This window comes from Sparus aurata, chromosome 6 (genome assembly GCF_900880675.1).
Source record: "Sparus aurata chromosome 6, fSpaAur1.1, whole genome shotgun sequence".
Lineage (NCBI taxonomy): Eukaryota > Metazoa > Chordata > Actinopteri > Spariformes > Sparidae > Sparus > Sparus aurata.
The window spans coordinates 24,384,113-24,406,659 of record NC_044192.1 but is presented as its reverse complement, the minus strand read 5'-3'; the positions used below and the strand labels follow the sequence as shown (position 1 = coordinate 24,406,659).

The 22,547-nt window shown below is 40.8% G+C and overlaps 2 protein-coding genes and 1 non-coding gene across 3 annotated transcripts; 2 read left to right on the top strand and 1 right to left on the bottom strand.

Annotated features, from left to right (window-relative positions):
* Positions 1-204: 204 nt before the first annotated feature.
* On the bottom strand, positions 205-276 carry trnae-uuc (transfer RNA glutamic acid (anticodon UUC)). The gene has a single exon. It is a non-coding gene; the product is annotated as a tRNA-Glu (tRNA).
* A 365-nt stretch (positions 277-641) lies between these two features.
* psma5 (proteasome 20S subunit alpha 5) lies at positions 642-3,710 on the top strand. Its single transcript, XM_030418570.1, has 10 exons — positions 642-762; positions 1,070-1,120; positions 1,615-1,681; positions 1,799-1,925; positions 2,103-2,170; positions 2,247-2,354; positions 2,465-2,523; positions 2,637-2,739; positions 2,975-3,061; positions 3,316-3,710. The coding sequence occupies exons 2-10, from the start codon at positions 1,092-1,094 to the stop codon at positions 3,391-3,393; spliced, it is 726 nt and encodes a 241-aa protein (XP_030274430.1). The 5' UTR covers positions 642-762; positions 1,070-1,091; the 3' UTR covers positions 3,394-3,710.
* An 836-nt stretch (positions 3,711-4,546) lies between these two features.
* Positions 4,547-22,468, top strand: LOC115583690 (sortilin-like). The gene is made up of 20 exons (XM_030420802.1): positions 4,547-4,876; positions 12,003-12,065; positions 12,173-12,246; positions 12,349-12,451; positions 12,604-12,765; positions 12,914-12,987; positions 14,669-14,718; positions 14,797-14,924; positions 15,650-15,794; positions 16,059-16,214; positions 16,387-16,499; positions 16,734-16,836; positions 16,919-17,087; positions 17,200-17,384; positions 17,522-17,711; positions 17,836-17,952; positions 18,243-18,351; positions 19,133-19,245; positions 19,356-19,482; positions 19,567-22,468. Exons 1-20 carry the CDS (start codon positions 4,640-4,642, stop codon positions 19,579-19,581), a joined length of 2,433 nt encoding a protein of 810 aa, XP_030276662.1. The 5' UTR covers positions 4,547-4,639; the 3' UTR covers positions 19,582-22,468.
* The last annotated feature ends 79 nt before the right edge of the window (positions 22,469-22,547 follow it).

The window sequence follows — 22,547 nt, the reverse complement described above, 5'->3', positions numbered from 1 at the left end:
GTTGGTATCAATATTTCTGTATTATATATAGGCTCCAGTCCTGCACCTGTCTTAGTGCTGATTGGTTGCTGACATTAGCGTCGGCTGAATAGACCGCGCGTCGTGATGTTCCTGTCGGGGCGAGAGAAGACAGAAGACGCACTATTTCTGTACTTCCAAACATAGGTACTGTTGACATCCTGTTCCCTCACCTGAAAAATGTAGTTCCCATACCGGGAGTCGAACCCGGGCCGCCTGGGTGAAAACCAGGAATCCTAACCGCTAGACCATATGGGACCTGTAAATATCAATGAATGCTTCGAAACTCGAAATTGGCATGTGATAGGTATTCTGCTCTCTGACGGTAAAACCTGCTATGAGTAATCCACACCAGACAACCAACAGACTATTTAAACTGTATGAATGTGTGTCTCATTCCCTTGCAAAACATTATTTGGTATTTTTCAGTTTTAATTACTCCATCTTAGACCATATCACAGTAACCTGCCCTATCATGTATAATATTAATTGATACGTTTTTTTGAAGTCTATTTCCTATCAGCAATACGATTTTTTTCAGCAGCCAGTATGACCTCTCCTGTTTGCTGATAAAAATATATTTAAAATGTTGTCACTTTTGTGGCGACACCATGGATACTCAGCGAGAGCACTGCGCACGCGGAACTTTCGTTTCCGATTTGTTGACGACCGGCGTGTTTAGGTGTTACACCACACAAGCTTCCCCTGAAACAAGCGAACTCATTCAAGGGTTTCTGACTGGAGGTACATGAGTCTAACAAGTGTCTTTATTTAGAAATATGTCGTCGAATTGTTCATATATGTTCTTTTAGATATTATTTTAATGTCCGACTGTGGATGTTTTATTTCTATGAGCATTTTCCGTGCTGTTGTTTCAGTGTTTAGCCGCGTCAGTTAGCTAGCATGCTTGCTCGGTATCGCAGCTAACCCTAGCTAGCTAATCACCCGGTGTCACGGCAAGCTCGGCGCAAAGAATCATTCTGATGGTTTACAAATGTTTTATCTAATTTGTATTGTCTAGAAGTCTTAAACACCTATTCTTTTCCTGCAGGTCCTGTGGTAAACGTTCAAATATGTTTTTGACAAGATCGGAGTATGACAGGTAGGTGCAACATAAACTGCTTTGTCATTTATTGAGCCTTTCTCAGTGGAGATGAGCAAACTTCAGAGAGCGCAGCCATGTTAAAAGTTGTATGTACAGGCTTTTCTTTTCAATAAATCTGAATGCTCAAGGGAATCTGAAAGTGCTTTTGTTTCCTACCCTTGCAGTACCTTTATAGCTGTGTTGCAGGCAGTAAGCTAGCAGCGAGTCACTTCGCAAAAAGTTGCTTTGCTTTCACTTTCGATATACCTTTTTTTTTTTTTTTTTTTTTTTTAAAGCAACCTTTATTCAACCAGGAAAACTAAATAGCGATTTAATTGTGTGGTTCAAGAGTGTTCTACTCAAGGTAGCAAGTGAAGCTCTCAAAGTTTGTTAACACCCACAAATTAACACAAACCACACGTAATAACAAATTAATTGATGTGTTCCCGGCATTGCATCTTTGAATTGATAAACATTGTAAATACTTATCAAGATTCACATGTGTCTTCCAGAGGTGTGAACACATTCTCACCTGAAGGAAGATTGTTCCAGGTTGAATATGCCATCGAGGCGATAAAGGTGGGTATTACATGCTGAATCACTTGAGCCAGCTAATAGCCTTCCTCTGTGTGATATTCTATGCTTAACTTGAAAATAATGCTCAAAGTTTAATGTAGTCTGACCTTGCTTCCCCAGTTGGGCTCCACAGCTATTGGTATTCAGACATCTGAGGGGGTGTGTCTGGCTGTGGAGAAGAGGATCACCTCCCCTCTGATGGAGCCCAACAGCATTGAAAAGATCGTGGAGATTGACACTCACATCGGTAAGTGGACAGACAGGCTGAAGTTCAATCAGTCATGATTACACCCTGATCTTGTATACTTATATTCCCTCAGACAAAGTGACATCACATATGTCCCAGTTATATCATGCATGTTGCATTAGGCAGCAGTTTGTTCACGACCTGGGTTTTTTTTTTTGCTTTCTTTCTTCTTCAAAGGTTGTGCCATGAGTGGCTTGATAGCTGATGCCAAGACTCTAATTGACAAAGCAAGAGTGGAAACACAGGTATGCATACTGAGCATAGCAAATCAGTGACCTTGAGTTTTACTTGCAGTTTACCTGTGTGTATATTCCTCCTCAGAACCACTGGTTTACTTACAACGAGACTATGACAGTGGAGAGTGTGACTCAGGCTGTGTCCAACCTGGCGCTGCAGTTTGGAGAGGAGGATGCTGATCCCGGTGCCATGGTCAGCTTTTTAGCTCATCTCCAGGCCGAAACACTCATGTAGTCAAACCTCATGCACATAGATTAAGTGCTAAATGTGTATAACTCTCTCCTTCTCTGTTGTTTATACAGAGTCGACCATTTGGTGTAGCACTTCTGTTTGGAGGAGTTGATGAAAAAGGACCCCAGCTGTATGTCAAGAATCTCGAATTACAAACATTTGTGAAATTCAAACAGAAGCATGTTCACCTTTTTTAATTAATGATTCACAGAGATTTACCTGTTATGTGCTTAATGAATGCAGGTACCACATGGACCCATCAGGAACCTTCGTGCAGTGTGATGCTCGGGCCATCGGCTCAGCATCTGAGGGAGCCCAGAGCTCCCTGCAAGAGGTCTACCACAAGGTAAAGAATGCTGCATATTTAAACAGGAAGATTTACTAAGATTTGGTCATGAGTTACTATCTTGTGTGAGTTAGTAATTTTTTTTTCTTTTTTTCTAATTGATGGAATTAAAATTATTTTAGAATGTTCTTTGACCATTTTGACGTGAGCTGTGTAAAGATGAAAAAATAAATATTTGGAGGATTGATCAGATATATCTTTTGTGTTTCTCCCTCTCTCCCTGGGTAACTGATAGTCCATGACATTAAAAGACGCCATCAAGTCGTCTCTCACCATTCTGAAGCAGGTGATGGAGGAGAAGCTCAACGCCACCAACATTGAGGTTCGTTCTTCATTTCTCAACCGGTTTCTGAATACTTGATTTTAATACAAGGTGCTTGAAGAAAGTTGGATTTGTACGGGAAAATGTATAGTGTAAAACACCGAAGTACAAATGTCAAGAGCAAACCACATCAGCAGTTTTATTTTGACTGTCATTTTGAAAAAATACCACAGCAGTTTTAAGTTTTTTATGGGACTACCAGAATTTAAATCCTGTGGTTTCATGTAGACTCTCTTACTTTGTCTCCTCTGTAGCTGGCAACAGTAGAGCCCGGGAAGACCTTCCACATGTATTCCAAAGAGGAGCTGGAGGATGTAATCAAGGACATCTAGAGCAGAAAAGACTTGAAAGTCTTGATTTGAGTTCTGGGCAGGAGAGGACGTGGAAGTACACCTGGGCTGAATGTCACAACACAATTGCATCTTTCCATCAGCACATTTTGTCCTGGCTGCATTCAGAATATTTTTGGATTGCATAAGAGGTTTCTCTTTGTAATGTGCTAATTTTTACTCCTTGTCTCTCAGTATCTGTGCAACTCTGGACAGGGGTCTGACCAGCGCTTAAAACTGGGCGGCAGGAAAACAGTGGGGGAGGGGGGGTATTTTTTGTTACGAATCAGTACTGAAATTAAACTTGTATTCAGAAAGTCGTCTGAGTCTTGTCAGTTTTTGTGTTATTCTTTTGCTGTGTTATTATTTCACATAGGATGCTGGAAAGTGGTGATCTCATAGTATTGTACTTTCTGCGTCAGCTTTTTGAAAGTAAATATATAAATATGCCCTAAAGTCCTGATGCAGGAACAGCAGGAGTCTTGTCTGACTCCAAGTCAAACATAAGGATATGTGAAATACTTATTTACTTCTCCCACTGAAAACACTATAAAAACATTTATTTTCTCTGCAATGACCTACAGGTCACTCTTTATGATGGCTAGTGGTTAGCTGCTGTTTGCTAGCTAGCCACAATAACATCAGCCAATGTTTGCAGCTCTTTGAATTGGAGTCAAGAGAAAAGGTGAAAGTGTGATATTGTATTAATTTTCAGAGTTAGACCACTTTTTTTCAGGAACTGTTCTTGAGAATAATCTGTGTGGTAGTCTCCTCCAAAGTGGATATATTCTTGGCTGATATCCCTTTACTACTGTTTACTCCATAATTAGATGCTGATCAAATGTTGACTGGCTCAGAGCTTTTTAAAACTTCTCCTTCTGTGAGGGAAAAAAACTCCTCCAGACTATTTGTTCTGGGTTGTTCTGTTTCTTGGAAACATTAACAAATTCAAAGAATAAATTCTCCTTTGGAAAACGTGGAAGGCTTGCCCCGGTCTTTGCGCGGTCCTTCCACCAGGGGTCGGTGTGACACCAGAAAACATTTGACATCTCGCTTCTGGATGATTCCTGCAGTCCAATGAGATTGCAGGTTATTCTGGTCCTGACCAATCCCGTGCGGCGGTGGATGGGCCGTCATTGAAGATGCGTTGGGGTGATGAGGGGGGCATGTGGAGCCCAGAAGTGTGGGGACACGAGAGTTGTTCGCTGAACTCAAAGTTGGGCAGCCCTTTTTTTTTTAATTAGTGAACATGAGCACCGTATCTTGCATTTTGGCGCTCGGGTTGTTTTGCTGCGCGCTCGGCGCACATTTCCAGGAGGACGAGAAGATGTCAGCTGTGAGGAGGCTGCAGAGAGAGCTCGGCAGTGATGAGGAGCGACATAGTTCAGAGAGGACGGAGCTCTCGAAGCGCAGCGCAGGACTGAATGAACAGACGTGCACAGCGCTGCCTGGAGTGGAGGCAACCCTGCACAACAACTCCCACTCTGTAAGCAACTTATTTCACTTTTACCCGCCTTTTAAACACGAACTCTCGTAAGGAGGAGAGTGGTCTTTGTTTTCCAGAGCTTTTGCTGCAGTTAACTCACCCAGAGTTCAGTCTGTGTGTGGTCACTCAGCTCAGCTCCGCTCAGCACATAGAGCTGCTCATAATGTCCACAACACCAACCTCTTTTCAATAATCATGAACACTAATATAACACGAATTGAACAATATACTAATGAAATAATGTTTCGACAGCTCTATGGAACGATTAGTCGATTAAATGGCCGTCAGGAAGTTAATCTGCAACTATTTTGCTATCAGTTTCAGAGTAAAGGTCACTTTTCAAGCAGATATGACAAACATTTCATGAAACAAGCCTCTCAGAAAGAGTTTTTTAATTTCCCTGGTATTAAAATGTAAGTAAAAATTCACCCATCAGCCAAATGATTGGTTGATTTAATGACAATGGCATTCAAAAATAAGCCCTAATAAAAGTATCTCGATCTGGACTGTAATTTCATTACAGGTGTTTTTCTTATAATGACCCATGATCAATAATTGAAATGATTACTTTCTCAGTCAGTTGTTTGGTCATTAAAAGGTTCGGAATGAGTTCCCCAGGGCTCAGTTTGAACAACTTACAGTCCATAATTAGTCCATAATGACCACTTAAGTATTATTTCCCTTCATGATGAACGTGCCAATGATGTGTTCAAGTATCTGATCAATTGTTTAGTCCACAAAATAACGAAAAAAGTGTCATTTCTCAATGTCCACGGTGACATCTTCATTCTGCTTGTTTTTGGCTGAACAGCAGTACAAACCTTTAAATGTGTAAGTCCTTCAGTTTGTATGTGTCTGAACCAGATAATGTTTGAAGTGATTAATCAACCATAGAAATAGTTGATGATTAGTTAACTAAATTGATGGTTGAACTGGCAATTATCTTGTAATTGAGAATGATAATAATAGCAAGAATAATAGCTTGGTTTGGCATTAAAGAGGGCACAGAAAAACACGACACTTAAAACTAAATGAATACATAACAAATTGCTTAAATAATGCACTGACAATCCATGTTGTTTCCGCTCTGTTACACTTTTTTTTTTTTCTTCTTTTAAATTGATCTCAAGTAATGTGAGGTCGTCGGTGCAGGTCAAACCCATTAGCCTGCTCACTGTGGGTTACGTAACTGTGATGGTGATGGACTACTGATGCCGGGTGACAACACGGATTCCTACACATTTAGTTTTTGCAGTCTAGCAACAGGCCGCAGAGTCGGGTGATGCCTGTGTGCTGATGTCGTCTTCGATACTGGTTTAAAAGATCGTTCATGGAGGAAGAGCTCCTGGTGATTCTCTTGTGTTTTTGTACCCGTGATCGAGATCAAACTAAATGTGTCTTATATTGGGCTCGATCCCAACTTATAATAGGCCAAGTGACACCTTCTGTTGATTTAGTGCTGAACATGTTGTAATAGGAAGCACAACAAGAACAACCCAGATGTCCAGAGGAATGTTCAAGAATAACAACTTGGTCAAAAGCTACAGATCTCCACAGGACAGTCTTCCTGCTCTGCGTGTGTGTATTTGTGTGTGTGTGTGTGTGTGTGTGTGTGTATGAGTGATGGAAGAAGTGGACGTTACATCATTTCTGTGGCTCAGACAGACACCTGGAGCAGCTTTTGAGCATGAAAACGATTCGGCGTGCTCACAGAGAGCGTCTCTTTTTGTCGTTCATGAACATTCCCTATGTTTTTTTTGCTGGACTTGAAAATAACCAGTTTTTTTATTATCCGAGCTGCAGGACGAGATCAGACAAGGTCGTGGGAGCATTTAGAGCAGTAGCATAAGCTCGAAGTCAGCAGAGAAGTTTAACCTTACACCTTCAGATTTTATGCTATTTTGGGCCGGATAGAGAACACAGGATGTGTTTTGTTAGCCAGCACAAGCTTTGCCTCATTTCTCTTTTGTACATGTTTGTGTAAGGTCCATTCAGCTGACTCTGTCTGGTTTACAAACTAGCTTGCTGTTTCTTTTTTTTTTTCCTGTTTTTTTTTCTTCTTCACCCCACTCAGTCCAGAGAAAAAACATGTTCTGTTTTCAGGGTGAAGCGTAACTGGGTCGCAGCCAGCTGTTTGAGCACCAAGAAAAGCAGCATGTTCCACATGGTGAGAAGGAGGGAACGAGAGAGAGTTATGGAAAGTATGGGTTTGTTGATGTACAGGGAGAGACATCCGATGAGATCAACAAACTAGTGAAAATAAAGAGGCACTTGTGGACTCTGAGGTAGACTTGTACTTGAACGTTCACATCTTCAGTCATAATAGGTGGAGAAATGTCTGCCAGTGCTAACAGTTGGCAACAATCTTCGCTTAGTCATTTAAGTGCGGCAAACAGCAAAACTTTGCTAATTCCAGCTTCTCAAATGTGAGGATTTGCTGATTTAGGACTGAAACTAAGCAACAGCCAATTGCTTTCCTGAATACTCATTTAATTGTTTGGTCTGTGAAATATCAGAGAGCAGTGAACAAGACTTCAGCTGTGCAAGTGACTCTGTGAGGTCATTACCTATGGGCTTTCTGTTGCACTAGAAACTCTGGAAAAAAAAACAACCTCTGACACAGAAATGTGCCATGGTATGGCCATCAAAGTCGGAATTCAAAGTTGGAAACGGGCAAGATCGGTGTAGCCCGAGTTCGCCAACATTACCACGGATGACATCACAGCAGAATAGCAGTGCACATAGTGAACAATTACTTTTTACCGCTCCATCAATATTTACTTCATATGGTGTTTGTGAAACGTGCATTAAATACAATTTCTAGTTGTCATTTCCACTTTCACTCAGTTGATCTGTGCTTGATAGAAGTCTTTGAGAGTGTTAGGAGCCGACGTGTAAAATCAGATGCTGTAGCTGCTTGTGGAGTTCGCAGACTTGCCATGCAAGCGTCCATGACGCTTTTAGATTGGACTTCTGATGAAACACACCATTGTACACAGCAATGCTTTGAGCTAACTGTAATATTAGCATTAGCATGCTAACATGCTGTAATGACTCTGTTAGCATGCAGACATTTTCACCATTTTAGTTTAGCGTGTTAGCACGAATAGCTGAGGCTGTTGGGAATTTTACTTGGGGATTCTGTCACCAAACAAACTAAATCGATTTTGACTTGATGAAATGTTGGGGAATCACTAAAATGATAAATTAATTAATAATATCAGACTATGGGTGGGACAAATAAAATTGATATGGCAATAAACCGCATCGCTTCCTCATGATATTTTTATGGAAACATGCAGGCGCTCTAAATGGCCAATTCATGTTAGGGTTAGGATGGTAACCTTGTTTTTAGCCGTGCTAAATGTCAAATGCTAATTGATTAAGCGACCTATCCTTTCAGCACAAGACTGAAATTGACGTGTCAACATTGCACAGACTGAAGTGTTAATCGAGACATGAGTAGACAGTCGGCGTGTTTAGCATGCTCTGGTTTTCTTGAACAATAACGATCATATGGGCATTAATACAACCCAGCTTACTGCTCTGCCCGCAAATTTAAGCCCAGCATCAGAGGATTGGTCTACACAGCCTCATGTGTGAGATCAGAGCCCAGAGAGTTTGACCTCCTCTTCTGAAGTTTTATGTGCGTAAACACGACTGCAGCTGAAAGGTTAAAACCCTGAGCAGAGGGAATAAGGAGCTCATTGTGCTGGCGTCTGAACTCTGAGGGAGGACTTCACTGTGCTCCCACCCACCCACACTGTGTGTAGCTTCGTCTGCATGGATATATGTGTGTGTGTGTGTGTGTGTGTGTGTGTGTTTTCATGTACAGCAGCGTGTGTGATACTCACTTGTGCAGCATTGTTGTTAACTTTTAAAAAGTGGATGTTCTCACACACCTTGAATGCCAGACTTTCATGAGCTGAGGTGCAGAAGTAGCTTAGAGGAGCCTTTTCAGAGCAGATTCAACATGTGATACAGCATGAGGTCATGTCTGGTTTGTGAGGTAACGTCCAACTGGGTCAGACATTTATCTCTTGTTTTTTTTTTTGCTGAGTAATCGTGGCTTTTCTTCTCTTCACCGTCTCCCTCTATCCTTCTGTTTTCACCATCACAGAACACAATCTTTCCGTGATTGTGCCTTTCTCCTGTCCAGTCGGATCAAAGAGCAGTTTTATTCAAGCACAACTTCCTCAGCCTCTTGATTTGTAATTCAATTGTTGTTGGGTCTCAGACTGAGTGAACTGTTGCTGGTCAAGTCAACATTTGTCCAGTAGGCGTTTCAGAAGAACAGATGTTGTTAAATGTAACAAAGGTAAACCTGCAGCCAACAGAAACATTATCAAAGGGCTGATCCTAAGACAATACACAACAAGAAACCTGTTAATCTGCTGTGTTCTGGGTGGTTATTGTCATTGCACATTTTTGAAATGGAAATAAGTTATGTGTATGTAGGTCCTTGCACACCCTGAAAGTGTCTGGTGTGTATGTTTTATAGCTTTTTCCTATAGGTATAACATTGGATAAGTAGAGGCCAAGAAGCACACTTTTTTCACCTCTGCATTGAAACGTTTCTTACCAGGTTGATCTTTGTCAAGACAGGTATAAAGTTTACCATGCTCATCGTTTTAAGAAAAAAACAATGGCAAAATTCTCTGATTCCAGCTTACAAGTGTAAATATTTGACAGTAAACTGAATATCTTCGGATTGTAGACCAACAAGACAATACTGGAGGTCATCTTGGGCTTTGTGAAGCACTTGTCGACATTTTTCACTATTTTCTGTAATTTTATAGACAAATAAAACAAAATGAGTTTCCCTTGTTGAAGTAGGTTTTATACAATATGGTATTGCCCAGCTCATTTTTTTTAATTCAGTGTTTGAGTTTTAAAAATAGAACTACTATATACTGGTCAATAGCGGTAGTTTGCTTCAGCTGTACTTTGTGTTTGCTACTTAGCAAATGTTAGCATGCTAGCACAGTGAACTACAATTTTGAATGTTATACCTGCTTCAATTCAGCATGTTGATTGTTAGTATGTTAGCATGCTGACGCTAGCATTTAGCACAAAGTGCTGCTTTGCTTACAGGCTCAGTGTGTAGATTTTTGTGGCATCTAGCGGTGAGATTGCAAATTACAACCAAATAAACACCTCTTGTCTCCCTACAGCCACTAAAACACAAAAATATGATTTATCATTTGATCATCTGTTTACATAACCGTACATTTAGTTTATCTTTTTTTTGTACATTCCTGATTGTATGATAATATTTGAATTGATCCTGAATCTTGAAATGCATAAGGACCTCCATAAAAGCCAATGTTTGTATTTTCTGAGCTATTGTAGAACATGGTGGTGCGACACAGTATTAAGCAGTATGCCAGTATTATTAAAGGGCTTTTTTGAAAAGATGCGGAGTGATTTAAAAGATCAACAGAAAATTGGTAGAAAGAAATAACTTTCAGTAACAATGTTCAGATTTAAAGGTGAAATTTGGTTTAAAGGTCTGAAAGGAGGACCAGACACGTCATGCTTTACGTTTTTGTGTCTGATCAACAGACTATTGGATGACTGCAAAGGAAGGGAGAAGAGTTTGTCAAGCGATCAATAGATGAAAGAAAAGATGGATGCAGGGAGAGTGTGATGATGTGATGAATGTAGAGGAGAGATGGAAAGTTGTGTTCACACACTTGGACGGCCGGCGGGGGCAAGCCAGTTTCCACTGGACCTATTTACAAGGAGTTTCCAGCGGGCAGACCTGGCCCTCTCCTGTGGCTTTATGGCGCTGTATGCAGACTCTCCTGGGCCGGGCTCACCTTGTAAACATCTCTGCCCCGCCAGCAAAAGAGAGGGGGGGGGGGTGAAACTTTCGTCAGACTCCAAAACAACGTGAGCTGTGGCTCAATACGCTTCCGAAATGACCAAACTCTTGAACGTCACTCTGGATAAATAGACTGGAATGTTGTTTGCAGTCAGTGCTCTTGTGCAAGAAAAGTTCAGGTCTAAACTCACTTCTCGTTACGTAACACTTTTTTTTATAGATTGTATTCTGAACTTTAGTCTGAGAATTAAATGAATAAGTATATGAAAAGTAAACATTTTTGTATTTTATCGTCAGAATAATTTCAGTGTATAACTGTGTGTGTGTGTGTGTGTGTGTTTGTGTGTGTGTGTTCTTGCTGTGCCCGGACCATCAGTAATTGTCTTGTTCGCCGGCCTCAGCTTTGTCATTTGGGCAGGAATGTAGGTCACACACGCAGAGTGCATCCAAATGGCCGAGTTACTTTGGACAGTAAGGACAATTCATGCTGTCCTCCCGGCTGCTGTGTGTCGTGTTCAGCGGGTGATGGAAACACACACACACACAAACTCTCATGTGTTGTATATTTTAGACTAATTTCTAGTCGTGTACTCTCAGCTCAAGACCATTTTGTGCCAATGATGTATAATTATAACAGAATGGCATAATATTGCAATTACACCCTTTGACAGAGAAATTAACTTTAAATTGTTAATAATCTGACATTGGAATTGGATGGGTGCACCTAACTTTTCCATTTAGGGGCACCAGTACAAATGTAGCTACCCCCCAATAATACATTTTAATTTAAATATCTTTACTGTGTAATTGATGACATTCATTCAAGTGGTTGCCATGTTTTTGCACTTTCAATACTAGCTAATATTGATTTGCATTTGACAGGTTTTCATGTGTGCGACCAAAACAGTCGCACCCTGGAGCCCTGATTAAAGTATTCTACATTTAAGAAAACAAAAGAAGAACACACAACCGAAAATATAAATAAAATGTGAAATCCTTCTTAGTTATTCTGCCATCATGTTCTCTTAAGAGTTGGTGATATTCTTGTGTAAGTAAAACAAGCATGTAAACACAATGGACAATTTCATCAGAAAAAATGATAATGGTCATGTGCATATATTGTTCGGGGAGCAATTATTGTTAGGAGCCTTTGTGTGTACTTCATTTGATGACCTGACACAGGATCATGCAAGCAATGTCACATCAGCACAGAACTTTCCTCAGTCTTAATCCGACATGGTTGTTGTCAAGGAACATTTTGCTAGAATTGATTTATTTTTCTTTGCTTTTTTTTTTCAGTTTACCTTCAAAGTGAGGACCATGGGGTCACTGTCCCTGGCCTGGGTTGGAGACGGATCAGGGGTGAGTCTGTTTACATGAGTGAAAATATGAATGAAAATGAAGAAAAGAAAAAGAGTCAGGAGTCCAAGGTGTTGTTAAAATAGCTCATCCCTGCTATCTTGTCCCAGGTGCTGCTGGTCTTGACAACATTTCAGGTGCCGTTGTTCATGATGCGTTTTGGCCAGTCGAACCTCTACAGGAGGTGAGAAATGCCCGGTGGTTGATGATGGGACACTAAAAAAGAATAAAAGAAGTAAAATATTTGTCATACTGGTCTAACTGCAAGTCTCTGTCACTGTGTCAGTGAAGACTACGGGAAGACGTTTAAAGATGTGACTCACCTGATCAACCACACCTTCATCCAGACTGAGTTCGGCATCGCCATCAGCCCCGACCATTCTGGAAAGGTGAGGTGTTTTGGGGAGAGAAAAAATTTACGTTCCCCGTAAACGTACATGTCTTTGCCTTATAACAAAGCAATTCATGAAGCTCCACCCTGTGGTTGTACATTTTGAAGGTTCCTTCTTCCCTAAGAGCTCTTCTCTGTGTCTGATTTCAGGTGATGCTCACTGGTGATGTGTCAGACGTCGGTGGGTTTCGGCTGTTTCGCTCGCGGGACTTTGGCATGACCTTTGTTCCGACTGACCTGCCATTTGAGCCGCTCATTCAGATGCTGTACAACCCTGGGGACTGCAACACACTCCTGACACTCAGTATCACGGTACCAGCAATCATGCAGACTTCCTTTTGTCAGCAGTTTAGAGTTTTAATAAGCTAAAGTGGACTTACTCATCTCTCTTAATTAGACATTAGAATTCAGTTGCAAAGTTAAGGAATCGTTCTTTACTGACTAAGCCTTTTCCCTCCAGCTGGACCTGTGGCTGTCTGAGGACTTTGGTGCCACCTGGAGGAAGATCCATGACAGTGTTTGTTTGGTCAGATGGTGAGAATCTGTCAGTTTTGTAATGAGTTATAAATACACACAAGACATGTGGGATCTTGAATATGTAACAGATGGCGCAGCGAAAAAACCGAGACAAACATCAGAGATTAAGAAAATGACTGAGGTAGAGAGGATGCCTGAAGCTTTTGTTTTTATAAAAGCAGGGTTATTAATGTTTGGTTTGGTCGTCTTTGTCTTGATTACCCTGATGTGGAATAAGCAAGTGCCAAAATGATTGTTAGCTTACTACGGTGTGTTTGATTTACCCAGCATTCCTGCTCTCTATTTTTAAAGAATGAGCTACTAAATGAACAGTTATTGGGCAAAGTTGATATTATGGGTTAACTGTTTATGATACATTTAACTTAAGAATAGTTCTGATATAATTAGCATTAGCCTTTTTATGATCAAGGGCGCACACACAGCAGTCAATCATCGTTTAATGTCACTTTGAATAGATGACATGAAATATTTATTTGGAATATGAAATTATTAAAGATCCACCTCTGTCCTACCATGAATAATAATACTTCTATGGAAGCCCTGAGAGGCAAGTGAGAAAAAAGTTTTGGCGACCCTTTTGCAGTTTTTCTTTCTTTCAGGAAGAAGGGGAAGACAAAACTGGCAGTTTCTGTTCTTCTTCTTTTTGTTTGTTCTTCACATTAGTATTATTAGGATTTATTTTTCTTTCTTTTGTGTTTCTTTTTTTACTTATTTTAGTTAAAGCATCACTACTACATGTCCTAAAAAGGACTAAAAGCTCTTGTGGTACCTAAGAAAATGAAATTAAAAAAGGAAGAAAATGGACAACTAGAATTTTCTTTTTCTCAGTTGCCTCTCAGGGCTTCCGTAGACCCTCCCCTTAACAAAAGAAAAAAATACATAACATCCCCCTTCTCTCCATGTCCTCCCTTAATACTTATCACACTGTCCCTTCATATATGTTATACCACTTTTTATTTACATGAATCTACAAGTGAGCATAGTATCACTTTGATATGTCAGTCATCTCTGAGTGAAAGGATATGAAACACTGTCCACCCTGACTGGATTTGACACCGCTTTGTCCATGTTTGTTTCCACACATCCTACATTTGCATCTTTGTTGTTGGTGCAACAGGAGTATGTGTTTCTTTGTCCACTGTTGTTGTTCCAGCTGTCTTTCTCACCACACTTTGGATCGCTCTCCTGACTCTGGTTTCCTCTGGGCACCAGAGTTCACACAAGGTTGTGGTGTCAGCCTGCGGTTGTTAGCACTGCATTGAGGGAACACTGTGATAGCCCTGCGTGACCACAGCTGTCATTTAGGCCCCGACCTAAATTGACTGCAGAGCGAGGGAGCTGAGGCTGCTGTCAGACTGAATCATGAGTCAGCAGCGACATTCTTATGCAGCCCACAGTCCTTGAACCAGCAGAATCTTTGCAGTGTGAAAACCTTCGTCCCCTTTGGCAGCAAACAAAACCAGAGAGGGCCTGGAGTGAAGCCCGGGGGGTCGATGTGGGCCTCGCTCACACAGCACTTAGAACGAACCACAACCATAATCTGTGATCTTTACAAATTCCAAAAGTGGATTTCATTTGAACTCAGACAACTTTGAGATGTTAAAAAATGTGCTCTCAATCTTTTTCCCCTTTTCCTTTTCTAAATCCTTCCTTCACTCTTTCTTATTCTCACACCCAGGGGTCCAAAAAACAGCATCTACTTCACAACAAACTACAACGGATCATGCAGTAAGTGAAGACAGTAAAGTCACACATATGTATGAAATTAAGCAAAGCATTTTGATAACTCCCCTTTCTTTCTATTAGATGACAGAGGAATGTTGGAGCTGAGGAAGACAGCAGACTATGGTCGAAGTTTCCAGACCATTGCAACAAGAGTTTACTCTTTTGTGCTCGGAGGGCGCTTTGTTTTTGCTTCCATCATGACTGGCACAGTATGTGTTTGTGTTTGTGTGTGTCTGCGTTTGCGTCTTGTTGTTATTGCCTCAAAGAGCAGAATATGTTCTTGCTCTGTTTTTCTGATGCATACGGTATGTGTTTTTTCCTCCATCCTTGCTTGTGTTAAATGTTTCTTAACAGACAAAAGTGATAACCATACATATTAAGACACCCACTAACATTTTTGTTTAAATGTTGCCTCCCTCTGTGAATTTTGTGAGGCTTGAGTCTCAAAGGATGAGTTCACCCAAATAACAAAAAACATACTGCATCACTCCCTCCAAGGGATATCGAGCCATTCAAGCCATTGACCCCAGTTAAACCTGGCCATGAGCATGCAATCTGTGTCTGGATATAAAAAAAAAGAAACCCACACGTCAGCTGTAAATGTGTGCAATATGCATCGTAATTGGAATGTGATCAGATCAGCCAGGCCACATCTGGAAGTGATTCGAGCCAGGTATGAAAACAGTCCGTACAGCATGACAGCACTCTGTAGAAAGCTGCTGGCTTAAGATGCAAAGCTAGAGCTTCATTTAGAAGCTGACGGCAGCAAGTGTTCCCCCGCCAAAAAAAAGTCATTTAAAAATGGATGAGTCCTGCCCAGGGCATTGCTTCTCTTGACCTGCTACAAGACCCTTTTTACGCGCTCATTTTGGATATACAGCATCATCAAAGTTAATGAGCTGCGTCTCTCACATGTTTGTCTTATGTTTGTTAGGGCACAGAACGTATGATCCACGTGTCAGTGGACGGAGGCGAGGTGTGGAACATGGCTCAGCTTCCTACAGTCAACCACGAGCAGTTTTACTCCATCCTGTCAGCCAATCAGGACATGATATTCATGCACGTGGACGACCCCGGAGGTGAGAACCAATGAGGATGCTGATAGTGATGATTGCTGTGGACGATAATGATGTTGACAGTGTTGACGATTACAGAAGATGCTAATAATGAGATGATAATACAGAAAAACCATCAAGCACACAGCTTTCTCAGGCGTTCTTGAATAAGATCCTGAAGGTTGCTCTGTGTGTGTGTGTGTGTGTGTGTGTGTGTGTGTGTGTGTGTGTGTGTGTGTGTGTGTGTGTGTGTGTGTGTGTGTGTGTGTGTGTGTGTGTGTGGACCAGACTCTGGTGTTGGAACCATCTACGTGTCGGACGACAGAGGAGCCGTGTTCTCCAAGTCTCTGGAGCGCCATCTTTACACGACCACAGGAAGTGACACTGACTTCACCCCCATTAGCTCGCTCAGGGGCGTCTATTTGACGAGCATACTCACACAGGGTGGGTCGACACACTGCACAACATGCACTGACATTTTTTTGGGTCGCATTTTGGAATTCAACAAACTTCCAAATTCACTTTGTATTTACAGTATGGCCACTCCATGTTAATCCCTTTTAATTTTTGACAATAGAATTAAACATTATTGCCCTTTATTTTGCTCATTTTGCAGATGGTTCAGTAGAGACGGTGATCACCTTTGACCAAGGAGCAAACTGGCAGACGCTGCGCAGACCAGAGAACAGCCACTGTGACACTGAGACGTCTACTAACAGGCCTAACAGAGTGAGAACACACATACACAAATAGATTGTTTATTTACATACGTTTATGTACATTATAATAAATTACATATATGTTCTTGTCTTTTCATTATGCCTGCAGTGATTTGTGTATGTGATGGGGATGCATTAGTAATTTTGCTAAAATCTGCTTTTTGTCTTTTCATCTGATATATGACTATTTGCTGTGAGTGTATGACTCAGTACCAACAATAGTCTAATTAATGTGTCTCTACAGTGCAGACTTCACATCCACGCCTCCTACAGCACCACCATGAAGATGAACGTCCCCATTCTGCCTGTCTCACAGGCCAACGCTGTGGGCCTCATTCTGGCCCATGGTAAAAAAATCTCTCTACTCTGAAATCAGTTCCCTGCATTGTTTAGATGTCTCGTATTGACGTTGCCTTCTTATTTCTCCAGGCAGCGTTGGCGATGCAGAGTCAACTCTCTCCCCTGATGTGTATGTGTCTGACGACGGTGGCTACTCATGGCTGTTGGCTCTCAAGGGGCCCCATCACTATGCTATACTGGACTCTGGAGGGCTACTGGTGGCTGTAGAGCACACCAACTCACCTGTCAATCAAATCAAGTGAATATACCTTATTATTAGACAATCTCTTTTTTATTTAAAATTTTGTATAATCTTTTCATTTTTAAATATGTGTATATATTTTTTTTTTTTCTTTGTCCTCAATCCTCAGATTTTCCACAGACGAAGGGCAATGCTGGCATACGTACAACTTCACCAACGACCCGCTTCGCTTCAGCGGTATGGACAGTGAGCCTGGCTCGCGCTCCATGAACGTCAGCCTGTGGGGCTACAGGAACAACTTCAGTAAATGGGTGGTGATCACCATAGACTTCAGGAAGCTCCTCGGTAGAGACTGTGAGTATATGAGAGGATACAGGGGGTGACAGGTTGGTGTAACAGGAAGTACTCAGTAAGTTTTTGTGTGTGTGTGTGTGTGTGTGTGTGTGTGTGTGTGTGCATGTGTGTGTGTTTATATGTTTATGTACGTGCAGGTACTGAAGGAGACTATGTAGAGTGGCTGGCTCACTCTGCAGACATCAGTGGAGCTAATGATGGCTGTGTGCTGGGCTTCAAAGAGACCTTCTTACGCCTGAGGAAAGACTCCGTCTGCTGTAATGGGAGGGACTACGCTGTCACTAAGAAGCTGTCCCCCTGTGCATGTACAGTGAATGATTATCACTGGTATGTTTTTGTGTAATAGCAAAACAGATCATGTCTATTTTATCCTGCAGTTTGTGTCACCATGGTATAAACTGAATTAGAGTGCAGTGTTTTAAAGGATGTGTGCCTCTGCTCTATCTTACAGTGACTTTGGATATTACCGTCCAGAGAACAGCTCGGACTGTGTGCTGCAGGAAGAGCTGAAGAGCCGTCCTCTGGAGTTTTGTTTAAATGGGACCACTGAACAGCTACAGACCAGTGGGTTAGGATGGCTGTTTTCATCTTGGATCTTTTTGGCTCTTTTCTCAGCTGCCGTTTACAGTAGGAGATAAGAAACTGGTAATATAGGTTTCAAGTCTTAGACTGTGGGTTATATGATCAGCTAAAGAGCCAACAGTAATTCAAGTACAAGCACTGTAAGAAATGTTGAACACCGGACTTCCCGAGGTCTGTTACAGATTATTGATTTAACCATATTTTTTGAATGTTATAAACACCGCTGATGAAGCCATTGTTCTTTCTTGTGTCTATTTGTCCCGTCTTACTTTTAAGCTACCGAAAGATTCCAGGAGACCAGTGTGAGGGAGGTTTCCAGCCAGAGAGGAAGGAGACAGACCTGAGAAGGATGTGCACCAGCAACGCCCTTTCTCCAAATTCTCTGGTAAGTTCTCATTCTGGGAAAAAGATTGGGTGGGTGTAGAGTAATATAGGGGGACATTTGCTCTGTGGCATGATCCACATTGAAGTTGTGGATGGGATGTCTGGAAGCAATGTGACATAAGCCAAGTTTGCAACCTAATGTGCAAATTTAACTTAAATGTCTTGAAAATCTGCAAAAGGAAGTTCAAACTAATGTTTCTATTAGGTTACGGTTAAGTGTTTGATGCATGCAGTTTGTTATGTACTCATTTGAGAGAGGTCACACATACAGTAGATCTGCTTTTTTTTTCTTTAGTGCAATTTTGAGTTCATGTCTGTTGTTATTTATAAGATTTTTAAACAATTTAATATGTATTTCCATTTCACTTTGTCCCATTTTTGATTCTATCAGTGCACCAACTTTTCACTCAAATTGAAAACACATAAAAAACAAGCTGAAGGAAACAGTTTTTTGCTAAATGTTCAGTCTGAAACACACTCAAGAACATATTAACAAGAGCTGTATCAGTATTGTTTGTTTACCACCTGACATCCTCAGCTCAGCTCCTGAACAAAGTGCACATGCGGTAGCACCGGGTGATTTATTAACAAAACACGGATGGTGAATGGCCAGTGAAGAAGAATTTACACTGAGGTCTGGCACAGTGATTCAGCAGTGCCTGTTCTTCCTTTGTTGCACACAAGATTTTGTTAATACAGTGTGTCAAGGTTCACCTTCCAGTCTGAGCACATTAACATCTGACTGACATCACTTCCCTTCCTGTTTTTGTAACTCTTAACAGATTGAACACGGTTCACCGAGCACTGCTGTCGTAGTGATATTTGTCATCGCGATCCTCCTGATCAGTGCTGTTGCAGGCGTTTGGCTGGTTAAGAAATACATCTGTGGAGGACGGTCAGTTAACTGTGTTTCATCTTTACACACACACAAACACAATGTATTTATGGTGCCCGTACTGAACTTCAGCTCTTGGTGTTTCTAACGTGCATCTATGTCCTCATCAGGTTCCTTGTGCACCGATACTCTGTTATGCGAGAACATGTTGAGGCTAATAAAATAGAAGGAGTCGATGATATTGACACGCACTACATGGAGACAGGAAAAGCACAGTACAACGAAGACTCCGATCAGGTATCTGATCATGTTTTAAATCATAAAATTAGTTGAACTTTGATTGCCTTTTAACGAACCTGTGTTGTTTACGTCTCCCTACAGGACCTCTTAGAATAAGGTGGACGTTTCTCCCAACTTAAAGGCTCCTCAAGACTAAATTTAACGCGGTCTTTCATGATGCCTGGGCACTCTTGTTGCACCCACATGCTGATTAACATCTTCCTCTCACTTCTCCCTATTCCCTGGTGGCTGGAGGACTCAGCAGCCGTTCACATTGCTTCCTCGTGCCAGTTGAATCTCCCGCAAGAAGGCAAACTGGCGGTTTGGGGAGGGGGACAACCCCAGCGCAGAACAGAAGAAAGCCTCTGGGGTCCCCCGGAGAGCCTTTGTTGTTTCTGTCACAAAGAATTCTGTAAAGGCCATCGAGTCTGAATATGTGCTCTGTATGTTTCCTTCCATGCTGGCCTGAGAAAAGATGGTCTTTGCTATCGTGATGCATTGCAGAGGCAGCACACAGAAGCTACGACTTGGGATATGTAGAGAAAGTTAAAGAAGAGCCAAGCCACAGAACAGAGGAAGTAATAATATGTTATGTCTGCTGTCAGTTAAGTAGTTTTTGTACTTAGTAAATGTAAAACTTGCAAGATACAGTGCTGTGGTGCATGGGGGCCATTGTAACATTAATTTTGACAGTTTCACTCATCACTATAAATAGGAGCTTCCACGTTATTAAAGACTACTCACAATGAGTCACTAGGTCTTCATTTTATTAGCGAGAGAGAGTGAGTTTTACAGGTAAAAAGTGGCCACGATTTTAAAATAATTCTATCAGGTGATGCACTTTAGTTACGAACCTTACAGTACACTATAATAGCTTAGTTATGTAACAGCAACAACTATTTAGTAGAGACAATTATTTTATTTTTTATTTTTGACCATTTTCACCTTTGAAAGTAATGAATATATCATTAATTACAAATATTTTAATAGTCCAATATTATCATGCAATCGCTCAACATTTTTGGTTTAAGCATTTTAATTATTATTAAATGGTTTAATTGATAGTATCAGACTAAAATTTAAGGGTAACTGGGACAACAAAATGCTAATACTCATACTTTTTTGCTGTTGAAAATACAAGAAAGTTATTAATGAAAGCTAACTTAGTGACCACTAGTGCACATTTTAAAGGAGACCTAATGCGCTTTTTTGATTTTTAACGTTCCTTCAGTGTGTTAAATATGCTTGTTCTTGTAAAAAGATGTTGAAAGTTCGAAAGGTCAAAGTCCACACCAACAGAAGCTCCTCTCTCCCACAGATATCACTGATCCTGAAACACCTCATCAGTAGTCCCGACTTTAATTCTGTGACTTTGTGACATCACACCATGTCACCCATTTACATCATTTATGCCTAGCAGCTAGTTTGGCCTGTAAGAATTGATATGACACAACTGCTCTGTAGGTAAGAGCAGTGCTGGCTCAGGCATGTGTGAGCTGACCAGTCAGAACACGTAAGGAGGGCCTAAAAGAGACAGGAGCTAAAACAGAGTCTTTCAGACACAGGAGGGTTGTAGTGCTGCCGCACTGGACAGTATGAGGCAACTGATGTGTTTTGTTTTCTTTAGCATCAAATCATGTAAACCTGTTCTAGTAGAAACCAAAAATACAGTTATGATACTGAAAATGTGCATAATTGTCTCCTTAAAACAAATTTGAGTAACAAGAATAATAATAAAAGAGGTCATCCAGAAATAAATACTAGTCATTCTTTTTTAGTGTCAGGGGAAACTTTTGGAATCAATGCTCAAAAGGCCTGCTATTATTGTGAAGATGGAATTTTTTTAATTTTTTTTTTATACGGTGCAGCTTCAATCATCCGATCCTTCTGCTCCCCTGTATGTGTGGTGAGAATGAAAGACTTGAATTATTGCCAAAGCACTTTTATTGTTTAGTTGTCTAATTTTAGAGATGAGGTTGTCCAGGTGAGGCCTACCGTTAGCCCAGCGTTATATTAGTATGAAGGTAATGTTAACCCAAACTCTTTACTTGAACTTTCTGGTATTTTTGCTTAACAGGTACACCGATATGTTGCTGATAATGTGTTTGTTTTTTGGGTTTATGGCTGATATTTTCACATTATCAGCCAATACCAGTATGCATGTCTCTAATGATCTGAATGCAAGATTATCAAGATTGTCAAGTGTTTTGTAGAGACCATGCTCACTTGTGTCTGTTACTAATAATGTGACAACAGGAAAACGGTCACAACTGACCCTTTTTATTGTTTTTCTTAAAGCTACAATTACTCAGTGTTGACAGTTTCTGAGATATTGTTGCCTCCCAACTTAATCATTTCACAATAACTGCAAAATATCCACAATAACCGAACTAATTGATCAGATAAATGTGTCTGGTCGCGATGAAGATCACAGACTGTATTAAGTTGAGTTATACCTTGTTCTCAACAGACACTGCTGTGTTATATGAATTGTTTAGACGATATGTTGGCTGGCTGCCATTTCCATTATCTGCAATGTAAGAGCTGTATCTTTTGACGCGTGCTTGCCTTATGGCCAATGCTTGTTTTCTCCAGCAGAGTCAATAATATCCCAGCCAATAAGCTATTGTAATAAGCTGGCCTAATATAGAGGCATATTCTCAAGGACTGTTGGGTGGACAACTGGAGCGAGTTCATATGCTTGATGCTTCCTTATTTACACAAATGTCAGTAAGAACAAAGCCTGATATTTACTGGATTCAATGATTTATTTTTGCACTGTATCTACAGATCTGTGAAAAAAGTTGCATTTGTGCCTCCTTGTACATCTAATGTTTGTAAAGTGTTAGGGCCATGAGTTGTGATCGTCATTCCATCCCGTTTTCTTTACTGTTTGCTAGGATATCAGAGATGTTTATCTCTGAATTAAACTATTCTGTAGCACACATGTTTCATAACCATGGTTGCATTTATTGAATGAAATAACATTTTCTCGTTTCCATCAGATCACGTGTGTTAAGGTTTTGTTGATGCACTTTTTTCTACAAATAGTATGATACTTAATTGAGGGTCCTGCAATAACA